At 41.4% G+C, this 14,761-nt stretch overlaps 1 protein-coding gene across 3 annotated transcripts in view; it reads left to right on the forward strand.

Moving 5' to 3' along the window:
* sdk1a (sidekick cell adhesion molecule 1a) overlaps positions 1–14,761 on the forward strand; it is a 681,074-nt gene that overhangs the window by 483,475 nt on the left and 182,838 nt on the right. For all 3 annotated transcript variants that reach the window (XM_069906184.1, XM_069906185.1, XM_069906186.1), the window contains one exon: positions 9,097–9,237. In XM_069906184.1, the coding sequence (XP_069762285.1) occupies positions 9,097–9,237 (141 nt within the window). The remainder of the gene's footprint in view (positions 1–9,096; positions 9,238–14,761) is intronic.

Here is a 14,761-nt window from a genome sequence, read left to right on the forward strand (position 1 = left end):
TTGATGAAGGCCTCGAGCCCAAAATATCAGTTCTGTATTTTTCCCTTTGCTACATAAACAATTGCTTTTTACCTTGTAGAGGGATAAGGGTTCTTTTGTAAATAGACCAATAGGTTATCTCTGGCATTGCTTACAGTTGTGAATAGAGCCCAATTTACAGGATGTAGAATTAAAATGAAAATGAAGATCATTCGCAAACCAAGAAAGGGCAGAATACTGTCCCCTTTATGGGGTTCATTCCAGAGCCTGATGGCTGCAGGGGAAACCTGTTGGTGCGTGCTTTCACACTGTTAAGCTTTGTCCCCAATGAGAGGAGGGAAAAGAGAGTGTGTCCGGAGTATGATGGGTCTTTCCATACGCTGGTGGCCTCTCCGAGGCAGAGAGAGATGTAGAACAATACAGGCCATTCAGCCCTCGATGTTGTTCCGACCCATATATGCCTTCCTAAAAAAAAGTACTAAACCTTCCCTACCCCATAACCTTCTTTAATTCTTTCATCCATGTTTCTGTCTTAAATGCCCCCAATGTTTCAGCTTCCACCACCATCCTCGGCTTGGCATTCCAGGCCCCCACAACTCTCTAGGTGTAAGAAGAAAACAACCCTGATGTCTCCCCTAAATTTCCCTCCCTTAACTTTGTACATATGACCTCTAGTATTTGCAGATCCAGCCCTAGGGAACAGGTGCTGGCTGTCCATTCTACCTATGCTTCTCATAATCTTGTAGACTTCTATCTCCTCTCATCCTTCTATGCTCCAGAGAGAGAAAAGTCCCAACTCTGCTAACCTTGCCTTATAAGACTTGTTTCCCAATCCAAGCATCATCCTGGTAAATCTCTGCACCCTCTCCATCCTTCCTATAATGAGGTGGCTAGAACTGAACATAATACTCTAAATATGGTCTTACCAAAGATTTGTAGAGTTGTAACATGACATCTCTTCTGAATTAAATCCCCCAATTAATAAATCCCACCATCCCATAGACCTTTTTAATTATCCTATCAACCTGTGCAGCGACCTTGAAGGTTGTCTCTCTGCTCCTCCGCACTCTTAAGTAGCCAACCAGCCTTCTGGTTAGTCCTTCCAAAATGCATCACCTCACACTTATCCGGATTGAAATCCATCTGCCACTTTTCTGCCCAACTCTTCATCCTTTCTCTATCCTCTTGTAACCTTTGACAGCCTTCAGGTCCATCCACAGCTCCTCCAACTTTTGTGTCATCCGCAAATTGACTGACCGATCCTTCTGTATTTTCATTCCAGGTCATTTATAAAAATCACTCAGGGAAGAGTTCCCAAAACAGGCACTTTCATAGACAGAATACATCCTTCCACTACTTCTCTCTGCTTTCTTCCTACAAGCCCATTTTTTTATCTTCTGTAGGCAGAATACATCCTTCCACTACTTCTCTCTGCTTTCTTCCCTCAAGCCCATTTTTTTATCTTCTGTAGGCAGAATACATCCTTCCACTACTTCTCTCTGCTTTCTTCCCTCAAGCCCATTTTTTATCTTCTATAGGCAGAATACATCCTTCCACTACTTCTCTCTGCTTTCTTCCTACAAGCCCATTTTTTATCTTCTATAGGCAGAATACATCCTTCCACTACTTCTCTCTGCTTTCTTCCTACAAGCCCATTTTTTATCTTCTATAGGCAGAATACTTTCCTTCCACTACTTCTCTCTGCTTTCTTCCTACAAGCCCATTTTTTTATCTTCTGTAGGCAGAATACTTTCCTTCCACTACTTCTCTCTGCTTTCTTCCCTCAAGCCCATTTTTTTATCTTCTGTTGGCAGAATACATCCTTCCACTACTTCTCTCTGCTTTCTTCCCTCAAGCCTTTTTTATCTTCTATAGGCAGAATACATCCTTCCACTACTTCTCTCTGCTTTCTTCCTACAAGCCCATTTTTTATCTTCTATAGGCAGAATACTTTCCTTCCACTACTTCTCTCTGCTTTCTTCCTACAAGCCCATTTTTTTATCTTCTGTAGGCAGAATACATCCTTCCACTACTTCTCTCTGCTTTCTTCCTACAAGCCCATTTTTTATCTTCTATAGGCAGAATACTTTCCTTCCACTACTTCTCTCTGCTTTCTTCCTACAAGCCCGTTTTTTTATCTTCTGTAGGCAGAATACATCCTTCCACTACTTCTCTCTGCTTTCTTCCTACAAGCCCATTTTTTATCTTCTATAGGCAGAATACATCCTTCCACTACTTCTCTCTGCTTTCTTCCTACAAGCCCATTTTTTATCTTCTATAGGCAGAATACATCCTTCCACTACTTCTCTCTGCTTTCTTCCTACAAGCCCATTTTTTATCTTCTATAGGCAGAATACTTTCCTTCCACTACTTCTCTCTGCTTTCTTCCTACAAGCCCATTTTTTTATCTTCTGTGGGCAGAATACATCCTTCCACTACTTCTCTCTGCTTTCTTCCCTCAAGCCCATTTTTTTATCTTCTGTAGGCAGAATACATCCTTCCACTACTTCTCTCTGCTTTCTTCCCTCAAGCCCATTTTTTATCTTCTATAGGCAGAATACATCCTTCCACTACTTCTCTCTGCTTTCTTCCTACAAGCCCATTTTTTATCTTCTATAGGCAGAATACTTTCCTTCCACTACTTCTCTCTGCTTTCTTCCTACAAGCCCATTTTTTTATCTTCTGTAGGCAGAATACATCCTTCCACTACTTCTCTCTGCTTTCTTCCTACAAGCCCATTTTTTTTATCTTCTGTAGGCAGAATACATCCTTCCACTACTTCTCTCTGCTTTCTTCCTACAAGCCCATTTTTTTATCTTCTGTAGGCAGAATACATCCTTCCACTACTTCTCTCTGCTTTCTTCCTACAAGCCAATTTTTTTTATCTTCTGTGGGCAGAATACATCCTTCCACTACTTCTCTCTGCTTTCTTCCCTCAAGCCCATTTTTTATCTTCTATAGGCAGAATACTTTCCTTCCACTACTTCTCTCTGCTTTCTTCCTACAATCCCATTTTTTTATCTTCTGTAGGCAGAATACATCCTTCCACTACTTCTCTCTGCTTTCTTCCTACAAGCCAATTTTTTTTATCTTCTGTAGGCAGAATACATCCTTCCACTACTTCTCTCTGCTTTCTTCCTACAAGCCAATTTTTTTTATCTTCTGTAGGCAGAATACATCCTTCCACTACTTCTCTCTGCTCTCTTCCCTCAAGCCCATTTTTTATCTTCTATAGGCAGAATACTTTCCTTCCACTACTTCTATCTGCTTTCTTCCTACAAGCCCATTTTTTTTATCTTCTGTAGGCAGAATACATCCTTCCACTACTTCTCTCTGCTTTCTTCCTACAAGCCAATTTTTAAAATCTTCTGTAGGCAGAATACATCCTTCCACTACTTCTCTCTGCTTTCTTCCCTCAAGCCCATTTTTTATCTTCTATAGGCAGAATACTTTCCTTCCACTACTTCTCTCTGCTTTCTCCCTACAAGCCCATTTTTTTATCTTCTGTAGGCAGAATACATCCTTCCACTACTTCTCTCTGCTTTCTTCCTACAAGCCAATTTTTTTTATCTTCTGTAGGCAGAATACATCCTTCCACTACTTCTCTCTGCTTTCTTCCCTCAAGCCCATTTTTTATCTTCTATAGGCAGAATACTTTCCTTCCACTACTTCTCCTTGCTTTCTTCCTACAAGCCCATTTTTTTATCTCGTGTGGCGGACCTTGTCAAATGCCTTGCTGAAATCCATGTAGACCACATCTACTGCCCTACTCTCATCAGTTTCTTTTGTTACCTCCTCAAAAATCTCAATTAGACTCGTGAGGCACGACCTTACCATCACAAAGCCTTGCTGACTATTCTTGAGTAGACTGTACATCTCTAAATGCTCAACGATCTATCCTTAAGAATCGAGGTCCTTTTCTCTTGTAAATGCTGATGCAAAGTATTCATTTTGGACCTCCCCAACCGCATCTGCCTTCAGGCACATGTTGTCTTCCTTATCCTTTAGCGACACCACCTTCATTCTGTTCTTCACATATAACACCTTGGGGTTCTCCTTAATTCTACAGGCCAAGGCCTTTTCATGCCCCTTTAAGCTCTCCTAAGCCCTTTCTTAAGTTCCTTCCTGGCTACTATATACTTCTCATGAACCTTTCCTGTTTTCTGCTTCCTGTATCTAATGTCCACTTCCTTCTTCCTTCTGACTAGTTGCCTGACCTGTTTGGACAACCATGGTTCCCTTTTCCTACCATCTTTTCCTTGTCCTAGTGGGACAAACCTACCAAGTGGTCCCTAATATTCCTCCACATTACTTCAGTGTTTTCACCCTTAAACAACTGTTTCCAGTTTATTCTCACTAGTTCCTGCCTCATCCCTTCATAATTAGCCCTTTCCCAGTTAAGCATTTTCCCAGTTTGACTGTTTATATTCTTTTCCATAGCTATGTTGAAGCTCAGGGAGTTGTGGTCACTCTCACCAAAATGCTCTCCCATGGAGAGGTCTACCACTTGACCAGGTTCATTCCCCAGAGCCAGATCCAGTATGGCCTCTCCTCTAGTCGGATGATCCACATACTGTGTCAGGAATCTTTGTTGTACACACCTGACAAATTCAGCCCTATCTATCCCTCTTGCAGTCAGTAGGTGCCAGTCAATATTAGGGAAGTTGAAATCACCCATAACTACAACCCTGTATTTCTGACACCATTCCAAAATCTGCCTGCTTATCTGCTCCTCAGTTTCCCAGGGTTATTTGGGGGCCTATAGACCACTTCCAGCACAGTGATAGCTCCCTTCCTCGGCAAAAAACGTCAGGAGATCTCCTTTCTCAATGCCTTCAGGAATTCCAACCAAACGAATATTTTGTCTTCTGGAACGGTTCTCTGAATCAATGCATTTCAGCTGGAGCGCTTCTAGTTGTTTAATTGCTTTGGAAAGTTTCTGTTCGACCTCAGTCAGTCTAATCTCTTTTTGTTGAACTTCAGTTTGAAGAGCTGCAATTAAGGTATGTTGTTTTTTGGCTTCAGCTTCTGAGGCAATTAAAGCTGTACGAAGTTCAGCTAGGTCTTTTTTGCGACAAACATCTTTGAATTCATCACGAAAGAATTTTAAAAAGTCAGTGAAGGTCATCTCACTTAGTTTAATGTCTGGTTGTTTCTTCTCTCGGCCGTTACCTTCTTTTGCCCGGGTTTTAGCTCGTGTAGCTTTTCCTTCAGTCATTTCTTCAAAATTTTCAGACTCAAGTATAATTAGAGAAATAATAAAGATCTTTCTGACTTCTGTGAAGTTAGTTCAAAGGTGGATACAGGTTAAAAATAGTATATTTTATGGAGCAAAAACCAAAACGTGTTCACTCCATGAGCGCCACCTGGAGACTCCGATAGCTCCCTTCCTATTTCTGACTTCCACCTACACCGACTCAGTAGACACTCCCTCTGCAACGTCCTCCCTTTCTATAGCTGTGATACTATCCCTGAGCAGTAATGCTTCTCCACACCCCCTCCTTTCCTACCTCCCATCCTATTCTTTTGAAAACACCTTCATCAGCCAAACTTGTCCTTCCTCCAGCCAAATTTCAGTAATGGCCTCAATATCGTAGTTCCAAGTACTAACCCATGCTCTAAGTTCATCCCCTTCATTCCTAATACTCCTAGGGTTGAAATAGACACATTTCAAACCCTCTAACTGGCTACCTTTATGTTTTGTCTCCTGCCTGTCCTTCCTCGCCAACTCAGAGCACATAGCATCGTGGTTTTGTCTTTCTGCCCTAATCTCTGCCCTCACATTCTGATTCCCACCCCACCCTGCCAAACTAGTTTAAATCCTCCTCAACAACTCGAGCAAACCTGCTAGATTCCATGGAGGGGAGAGAAGTTTCTGTTCTGAGCTGCATTCACTACTCCTGTACCAAGCTATGATAGATTCAGCAAGCATACTTTTGATGTAGAAGTTGTTGAGGGACAGGGGATCATGCCAGACTTTCTGAAGAAAGCAGAGGTGTTGCTATGCTTTCTGGATCATCATTTTGATGATGAGATAATAATCATGATTGAATAAGCCTTTTCTGTTTATCAAACAACTTGTCACAGAGAAAATAAACTGCATATATTCAATCAAGTTAGATGAATTTTAACTATCTAATTTTTTTCAACAATATGCCAGATGGATGCAAAATTCACTTGGTGGTAAGAATTCGAGCAGTGGTTTTCAAATATTTTATTTCCTCTCACATACGATCTTGAGTAATCCCTGTGCCATAGGTGCTCTGAGATTAGTGAGGGATTACTTAAAGTGGTGTGTGAGTGGGAAAAAAAAGGTTGAAAACCACTGTTTTAATCAAACCTCATTGACTCGTTAAGTGCACAATTTCGTAACTCCAAAGGAAAAAGGCCAATGACAATTTTTCTCAAGCAAAATATTTCAGTAACAATTGGATCTAGAGCAGTGGTCTCAACCTTTTCTTTCCCCTCTCACATACCACCTTAAGTAATCCCTAACTAATGACACAATGCCTATGGCATAGGGAATACTTAAGGTCATTTGTGAGTGGGAAGAAAAGAGTTTCAAAACCACGGAGTCAGAGGGTGGTGGAGAAACTCATTTCTCCAGCAGACTTTCCTGTTTTATCCCAGATGGTGGAGGAAGCATGGTTCTCAAATTGGCAGTCTGCTCATCGTCTATTTTAATGACATGGATGAGAATTTAGGTGACATGGTTGGTAAGTTTGCAGATGGACACTAAAATTGGGAGTATATTGGATAGTGAAGGTTCATTAAGATTCCCAACAGAAAGTGGATTAAGGAATTGCAGGTAGATTTTAATTCACACAAGCACAGATGTTATATCTTAATAAGTTAAACAAAGGCAAGACTTGCACAGTAAATGGCAGGGCCCTGGAGAGAGCTATCAACAGGGAGATAGAGAGGTACAAAGACACAGTTCTCTAGAAGTGACCACACAGGTACATGAGTTGGAATGCCATGTTTCAGCTCCAGAAGATGTTGGTAAGACATTTGGACTACCTTGTATAGTTCTAGTCATCTTGCGATCAAAGGGATGTTGGTAAACTGGAAAAGGTGCAAAAAATATTCACAATGATGTTAGCAGGATCGGAAGGCTTGAGTTATAAGGAGAGGCTAGATAGGTTAAGGTTTTACTTGATGGAGCAAAGAGGGCTGATGGGTGACCTCAGAGGTATATCAAGTCAAGAGGGGCCAAGATAAGGTGAATGATCACAGTCTTTTTCTCAGGATATGGGAATCTAAATTTAAAGGTGACCTGAGGGGCAATTTTTCACACAGGGTTGTAGGTATGTGGAATGAGCTGGAAGAGGAAGTGGTAGAGGTGGGTCCATTTACAACTTTTAAAGAGTATATGGCCATATACATGGACAGAAAAAGTCAGAAATGGGCCAAACACAGGAAAATGGAACAAGTTCTGGTAGACAACTTGGCTGGTGAAGACGTTGGGCCAAATTATCTGTTTCTCTTTTATACAACTCTCTGTCTGGTTTCACTTGCTTATGCAGCACAAACAATTTTGTTTTTGACCACTTTAGTTGCCCGATGCTGTAAGAAATCCAAATTTTGCACTTTGGTGTTTTTGACTGTGAAGTTTGATTTTTCATCTTGCATTACTAGCCCTTTAATTCAGTGTCATGAACTATGAGGAAATCTTTAAACTAAATTAATTCACTCAACAGAAACTCAAAAATATGTACTTGGTTAACTCTTATTTCTCTTATTATCTGAAGATACCGATGTCAGTCTCTAATTTTAAAACTGTCTCAACTGACAGCTAAAAAATCAATCACATCAATCCACTCCCAACAACCTATTCTCTCTTTTATGCTCATCAACTCCACCCTGATTCTCATTCCTTCACTCAGGGCAATTAATCTCCCAACCAGCATTAACCTATGAACCAACATGTATTTGGGACATGGGAGAAAACCGGAGTCATGAAATAGCAGCACTACCTGCTGTGCAGCAAGAACAAGCCTCAGTCCAATTAACGACGTCATTGATTACACAGCAACATGAAAACCATAGATGTCAATTTTTAGTGCTATGGAATAAATTCATTTGGCTATTTTCCAATCTTAGTAAAACCGTGCACGCAAGTCGAATAATTACTGTGTTCACTTACAGGATCGTCTTTCTTTCTCTGACTACAGATAAAACTATAATTTTAAAATATCTCCAAGCAGATAATATGGCTTGTACAATGTTCTAGACATTTTCAACAGCAAATCTGAATGTTCTGAGAAGTTCTTGAGGTTAAAAAAAAATTAACTGTTTAAAAGGGCGGCACATTTGGCTTAGCGCAGGGGTGGCCACTTCCATTCATTCACTGCACCACTTTTAGCTCATGTGTCATAGGTTGGCCATCCATGGTGTCACGTTTAGCGCAACACCTTTACAGCGCTAGCGATCGGGCCTGGGGTTCCAATCCCGCCCTGTCTGTACAGGTTTTTGTTTCCTTCCGCCTTTCGAAATGTACAAGGGGTGTAGATTAATTGGGTGTAATTGGGCAGCACAGACTAGTGGGCCAAAATGGCCTGTTACCGTGCTGTATGTCCAAATTTATAAAACTTTATAAATTTAAAATTTATGTTATAAGAGCATCCTGGAAGGCAATATTACTTTTTATCTGTTTTATAATTAGAGACGTGGGCAACTGCTCTATCTCCTTCTCCACAGTACTTCTACTTCTCGTTATTTATTTATGAAAGAATAGCCTGAAAATGCCTAGGATTGTCTGATTTTGGAAGCTAAGCAGCCACAGGTCTGGTCAGTACTTGGAGGGGAGACTGTCTTGGAACTCCAGGTGCTGTAGATTTCTGTGAGGGATGCTGGATAAAGTGGCGACTCTCTGTCTGCCTGACGGTAGACAAAAGTTAAAGAATTTCATGTATGTTACATTCTAAATGTAGTATTACATGTCAAGGATGGATCCTTTATCTTTATTTTTAAACATTTACATGATGAAATGTTTTCACCCTTCCACAATTTTGGAATCCTTATGTACTAAAGTTAATACCCATTCACAGAACATTGAATCAATACAGCTTCCTGTACTTAATGTTTTGATTTATCATGTAACATGCTTGGTTGTAGGCTGTTGTTACCAGAAGAGCCACCAACTGCCCCTCCACAGAATATTATGGCCAGTGGTCGAACAAATCAATCCATAATGGTGCAGTGGCAACCCCCTCCAGAGCAAGAGGTCAATGGGGTCCTCAAAGGTTACATTCTCAGGTAAAGAATGAGGAATTAATAAACTCTCCTCACACTTTGAAATAAATTAAGTAGGACTTGCATTAGAAAATTGCCAAGAATGCATTTTAAAGAAAAAAACATAGTATGTTATTGGAAACCTCACTAAGTTACAGGATAATATATGTGCAGAATTGTGAAATGTTGCATTGTGTTCAAACATTCTTGAATATAAAACAGTGGATGCTGAAAGATCAAATGTCATTTCTTTTGAAAACAGTTCAAGTTAATAGTTACTATATAAACTGAAATATAAAGACATTAATTTTTTGTGGAAAATAAACACTTTCTATTGTTTTAGTTTTTTAATTGCTGTATTAGCTTTCTTACTGCAATTGATTGTTAATGCAGTTCCAAGAGGTCTAGTTTGTACAGGAGATTAATGGAGTGTCCTTGCACCTTTGGGATCTGAGTTTAAATCAAGCTTGGGCTGACAGCATGAAAATGTCAGCTTAGAGGTTCACTGCCATAATATTTTTTCATTGTCATGTGATTGAGAATTGATTTTCTTTTTAATTCTGGGATTATTCCATGACTTTTTAGTCATTCTAGAAGTATTACTGGACAACGCCTGGGGTGATCACACTTGTGATGTGCATTCACCAATGAATGGACATCAGATTAACGGCGCTAGTTTTGCAGTGCTGTTTCACAACAGAGCAATGCGAATTTAAATCACATTATTCCAAAATGTGACTCATTCATTGGCACCCGGACCGATTTTCATAACATTGTTAGTAGCTTCGCCTCATTCACATTTTTAGAGGAAGCTTCAGGAGCTGTTTCAGACCTTCCAGAAGTTGGCCTGCTCATTATACGACCTTTTTCCATTCACCACTGAGGATTCTACTGACCTCCATTGCCATGTCAAGACTTGCAGAATCCCGAATCTTTGTTCAGCCTATCACTACAATTGCCAACAAATTGGACCACAAGCATTTATGGAGGAGAGGGATACTAAACATGCATAGGGTCCTCGGGGAGGAGGCGTAGAAGGACACACCATTTAAAATTAGCTAGAGCATTACAGGAAGGATTATCTACAGTGGCTTCCGTCGTCAAGATAGCCATCACTAAAAGTTTCTGTATCCTCAACACAGGTTCACACATGCAATCAGACTATTTGGACATACAACTCCCCTAACCTCCAAATTATTATGGATTATTATTGTTGTATATTGCCCCATCTCAGTAACACTGAGGAAGTTGATAATTACTGTAGGTGACTTTATAATTCTTTATTTTTAATTAGCTGCTGAGAGAAATTCTCCCAGGTTCAGACTGTCATAAATGACATACATGTAGCAATTTGAACTCCCTTTTTCATCTTAGAACTTTAGACATATTGCAAGGGCTTCAATTCACTCCATGTTCAGATCGTGGTTAACCATCTAAGAAACTTCTTTTAAGTCAAACTTCCTCAAGAATTTTATAAAATTGCAAGACTCATGCATTCAAAGGCGATCACACATAACCCTCGATTGCAACCAAGGGAAAGGCTCTCCCTGATTACTGAGCTTTTCATTCCTGTGATCTCTCCAGTCACTGCTCCTGACCTCCACCTTAATTAAAAATGTGACTGCTGAAGGAGGTTATTTGAGACAACTATTAACCCCTTTATAATGTATATCCACATTACCAGCTGCTCTCTAGTACTGACTAGTCAGTTCAATATTGCTTGTTTGAAAAATGAACAACCTGGCAAACAGACAACCACAGCCCACAGTTAAGGGTATTCAAAGAAGAGAATGGGGGGAAGACAAGGAAATAAGGATGTAGAAGATAGGGTGGCCATACCAAAGGAGGCCATAGTCATAGGTTACTATAGTGTATTTGCATTTGTTGTTTTTGCAATACCAATGGAATATATGTGTGTGTGTCCTCCTTTGGAATAGCCACCCTAGTAGAAGATGAACATCAGGAGAAGAGAGAAGGAAGATGAGGTTGGCGCCATCAACTCCAGAGGAGCTGCCTGTGGCAGAACTGAATGCCGAGTTGTGCAAAAAGCAGATTCTTAGTGGTATAGAGCCGGGCCCTGTCATATAATGATGAATTGAAATGCCTAGTTGTACTTCCATCAGCCAGGCTGCTTTGCACCTGCTGCTAACATGCTTTATCCACAGACAGGGTTAATCCACTGATGACCAGCAGCACCTCCATTAATCAACCTTAGAGTTCGCGATCAAATAGTGACTTAAAAAGAATTGAGGTTAACTGATTCAATTGATCGAATCCCAGAGTTGATCCCGAAAGTGAAATAGCACCAATAAGATTTTACCAAAAGACATTCTCAGTTCTCTGTCAGATTAAATTTCACAGTGAGGCACAATGGCCCCATTGTGGTCCCTTAAATGGAGGCCAATTTAACCTCAAGATCAACTTGGATTCACTTTAAATCTCCATCCAGGTTTGGAAAATGAACTCGGTGTTTGATTCCCTTTGCGACATTTGGACTTGATTACTCGCACTGGATAAGTATTTGAGTTTTGAGGCAGCCAATTTCACAATTAATCCATTATTGTGAATTTCCTTCTGACATTCCAGAAAATATCTCTTAATTTAATAATGATGGAAGCCTTGATCGATGAATTGATCGGGAGTTTGTTTGGCTGCTGCAGCAGGAGAGCTGGAGGCAAAGCCATCGGCATTCAGTGACTCTAAAGGGACTCTCTTCTGCTTCTCTTTCTCCCTTACTGCAAGGGGCACCGGGCGACACTAATGGCAGCTCTTTGTTTGTTTTATGGCAATTTTGTGTAATATTACATGTTCAGACACAAGAACAACTTGTCCGTGAACTACTCTTTGCAGACGATGCCGCTTTAGTTGCCCATTCAGAGCCAGCTCTTCAGCGCTTGACGTCCTGTTTTGCGGAAACTGCCAAAATGTTTGGCCTGGAAGTCAGCCTGAAGAAAACTGAGGTCCTCCATCAGCCAGCTCCCCACCATGACTACCAGCCCCCCCACATCTCCATCGGGCACACAAAACTCAAAACGGCTGCACCATTTCATCGGATGCAAGGATCAACAACGAGATAGACAACAGACTCGCCAAGGCAAATAGCACCTTTGGAAGACTACACAAAAGAGTCTGGAAAAACAACCAACTGAAAAACCTCACAAAGATTAGCGTATACAGAGCCATTGTCATACCCACACTCCTGTTCGGCTCCGAATCATGGGTCCTCTACGGGCATCATCTACGGCTCCTAGAACGCTTCCACCAGCGTTGTCTCCGCTCCATCCTCAATATTCATTGGAGAGACTTCATCTCCAACATCGAAGTACTCGAGATGGCAGAGGCCGACACCATCGAATCCACGCTGCTGAAGATCAAACTGCACTGGGTAGGTCACGTCTCCAGAACGGAGGTCCATCGCCTTCCCAAGATCGTGTTATGTGGTGAGCTCTCCACTGGCCACCGAGACAGAGGTGCACCAAAGAAGAGGTACAAGGACTGACTAAAGAAATCTCTTGGTGCCTGCCACATTGACCACCGCCAGTGGGCTGATATCACCTCCAACCGTGCATCTTGACACCTCACAGTTCGGCAGGCAGCAACCTCCTTTGAAGAAGACCGCAGAGCCCACCTCACTGACAAAAGACAAAGGAGGAAAAACCCAACACCCAACCCCAACCAACCAATTTTCCCTTGCGACCGCTGCAACCATGTCTGCCTGTCCCGCATCGGACTTGTCAGCCACAAACGAGCCTGCAGCTGACGTGGACATTACCCCTCCATAAATCTTCGTCCGCGAAGCCAAGCCAAAGAAAAACATGTTCTGTACTATAACTTGCATTCACTCAGAGGAAAGGTAACCCTCAGATCCCCTATGAAATGACCAGAAAGCTACTACCAAGACTGAGTGAGAGGCTTACGTTTATAATTTTGACAACAAATTTGCATCAGTGTTTCGATGAATGGTCATCTTTCTGATATTTTGAGAACTAGTGTAGAAGGTTGTTGTGGGTTACAATGGGATAAGGGCCGAATAAAGAGTTGGGCAGAGAAGCACCAGGTGGGGTTCAGTCTGGAAATGTGAGAAATGATTCGCTTTTGAAGATTGAACTTGAAGGCAGGGTACATTGTTAGTAGCAGGATTTGTGAAGAAAGAGAGGGACCCTAAAGGTTGCTGTACAAGTTAATAGGGTAGTTAAGACAGGGGATTAAGTTCAAGAGCCATAAAGTAATATTGCAACTCTATAAAACTCTGGTTGGACCATACTTAGAGTATTATGTTCAGGTCAAGTTGCCTTGTTATGATAAAGAAGTGGAAGCTTTAGAGGGGGTGCATGGAGATTAGCCAACAATGCTGCCTGAATTGGAGAACATTTCTTATGAGGGAAGGTTCAGCAAGCTAGGGCTTTTCCCATTTGAGCAACAGGAGATGAGAAGTGATTGAATTAAGGTGATTAAGATTATGAGAGTCACAGAGAGGGTGGACAGGCAGGACTTTTTCCCCAGGCCAGCAATGGCCAATACCAGAGAACATCTGCTTAAGGTGAGTGGAGGGAAGTTTTGAGAAGTTTTTTTTACACAGAGAGCGGTGGGTGCCTGAAATGTACTGCCAGAGGTGGTATCATAGGGACATTTAAAAGACTCCGAGATAGGCTCTTGTGCTCTATAGGTGCTCTATGATCAGTAAGGGATTGCTTAAAGTGGTATGTGGGTGGGAAGAAAAAGTTTGAAAACCTCTGTTTTAATCGTACCTAGTTGACTCGTTATGTGCACAGTTTCATAACTCCAAAGGAAATGGGCCAAAGACAATTTTTCTCAAGTCAAATATTTCAGTATCAATTGGGTCTAGAGCAGTGGTTCTCAACCTTCCCTTCCCACTCACATCCCACCTTAAGCAATCCCTTATGAGTAACGGAGCACCGACGGCATAGGGACTACTTAAGTTGGTATGTGAGTGGAAAGAAAAAGGTTGAGAGCCACTGCTCTATCCTTTGCATGTTTGGGATGCGAAGGATCCTGTGATTGTAGAGATAGAAGAAGGGCATGTATCTTTACCTTCAATGGATGCTGCAAGATCTGCTAAGTTCCTCCAGTGTTTCTGTTGCTTTCCTATTCTTGGATGCCTGGCTCCTGACAGCTCTCTTCCAACAAGAATGCCAGCAATGTTTGGTGTTGATGAAGTCATGGCCTGAACATTAGAGCGAGGAGGGGAAATCCTGATTTCCTCAGGGAAGAAAGTACAGGCAATTCAATGACTGGATAGTCACCAGTAAATGTTTGTGACTGAGATTGCATGACTTTTGTTATCGTCTGCGAAGCTCAAGTGAAGGCATCTGAGAAAATGAATGTTTACTTCTGAAAACTGCAGTGATTTTCACTGAAGCATTTTTGTGTTTCTGCAAAGCCGCAACTTCCCATGCTACAGAGGGACCACCTGGAGGCTCATGATTATAGAGTCCAGAAAGAATAGGGCGACCTTTCTTTGGCAGAAACTTGCTGAAATATTGCTTAAATCCAATGCAAAGTACCTATTCTAATCTCCTGATCAATT

Source organism: Narcine bancroftii, chromosome 12 (genome assembly GCF_036971445.1).
Source record: "Narcine bancroftii isolate sNarBan1 chromosome 12, sNarBan1.hap1, whole genome shotgun sequence".
In the NCBI taxonomy this organism is placed as follows: domain Eukaryota; kingdom Metazoa; phylum Chordata; class Chondrichthyes; order Torpediniformes; family Narcinidae; genus Narcine; species Narcine bancroftii.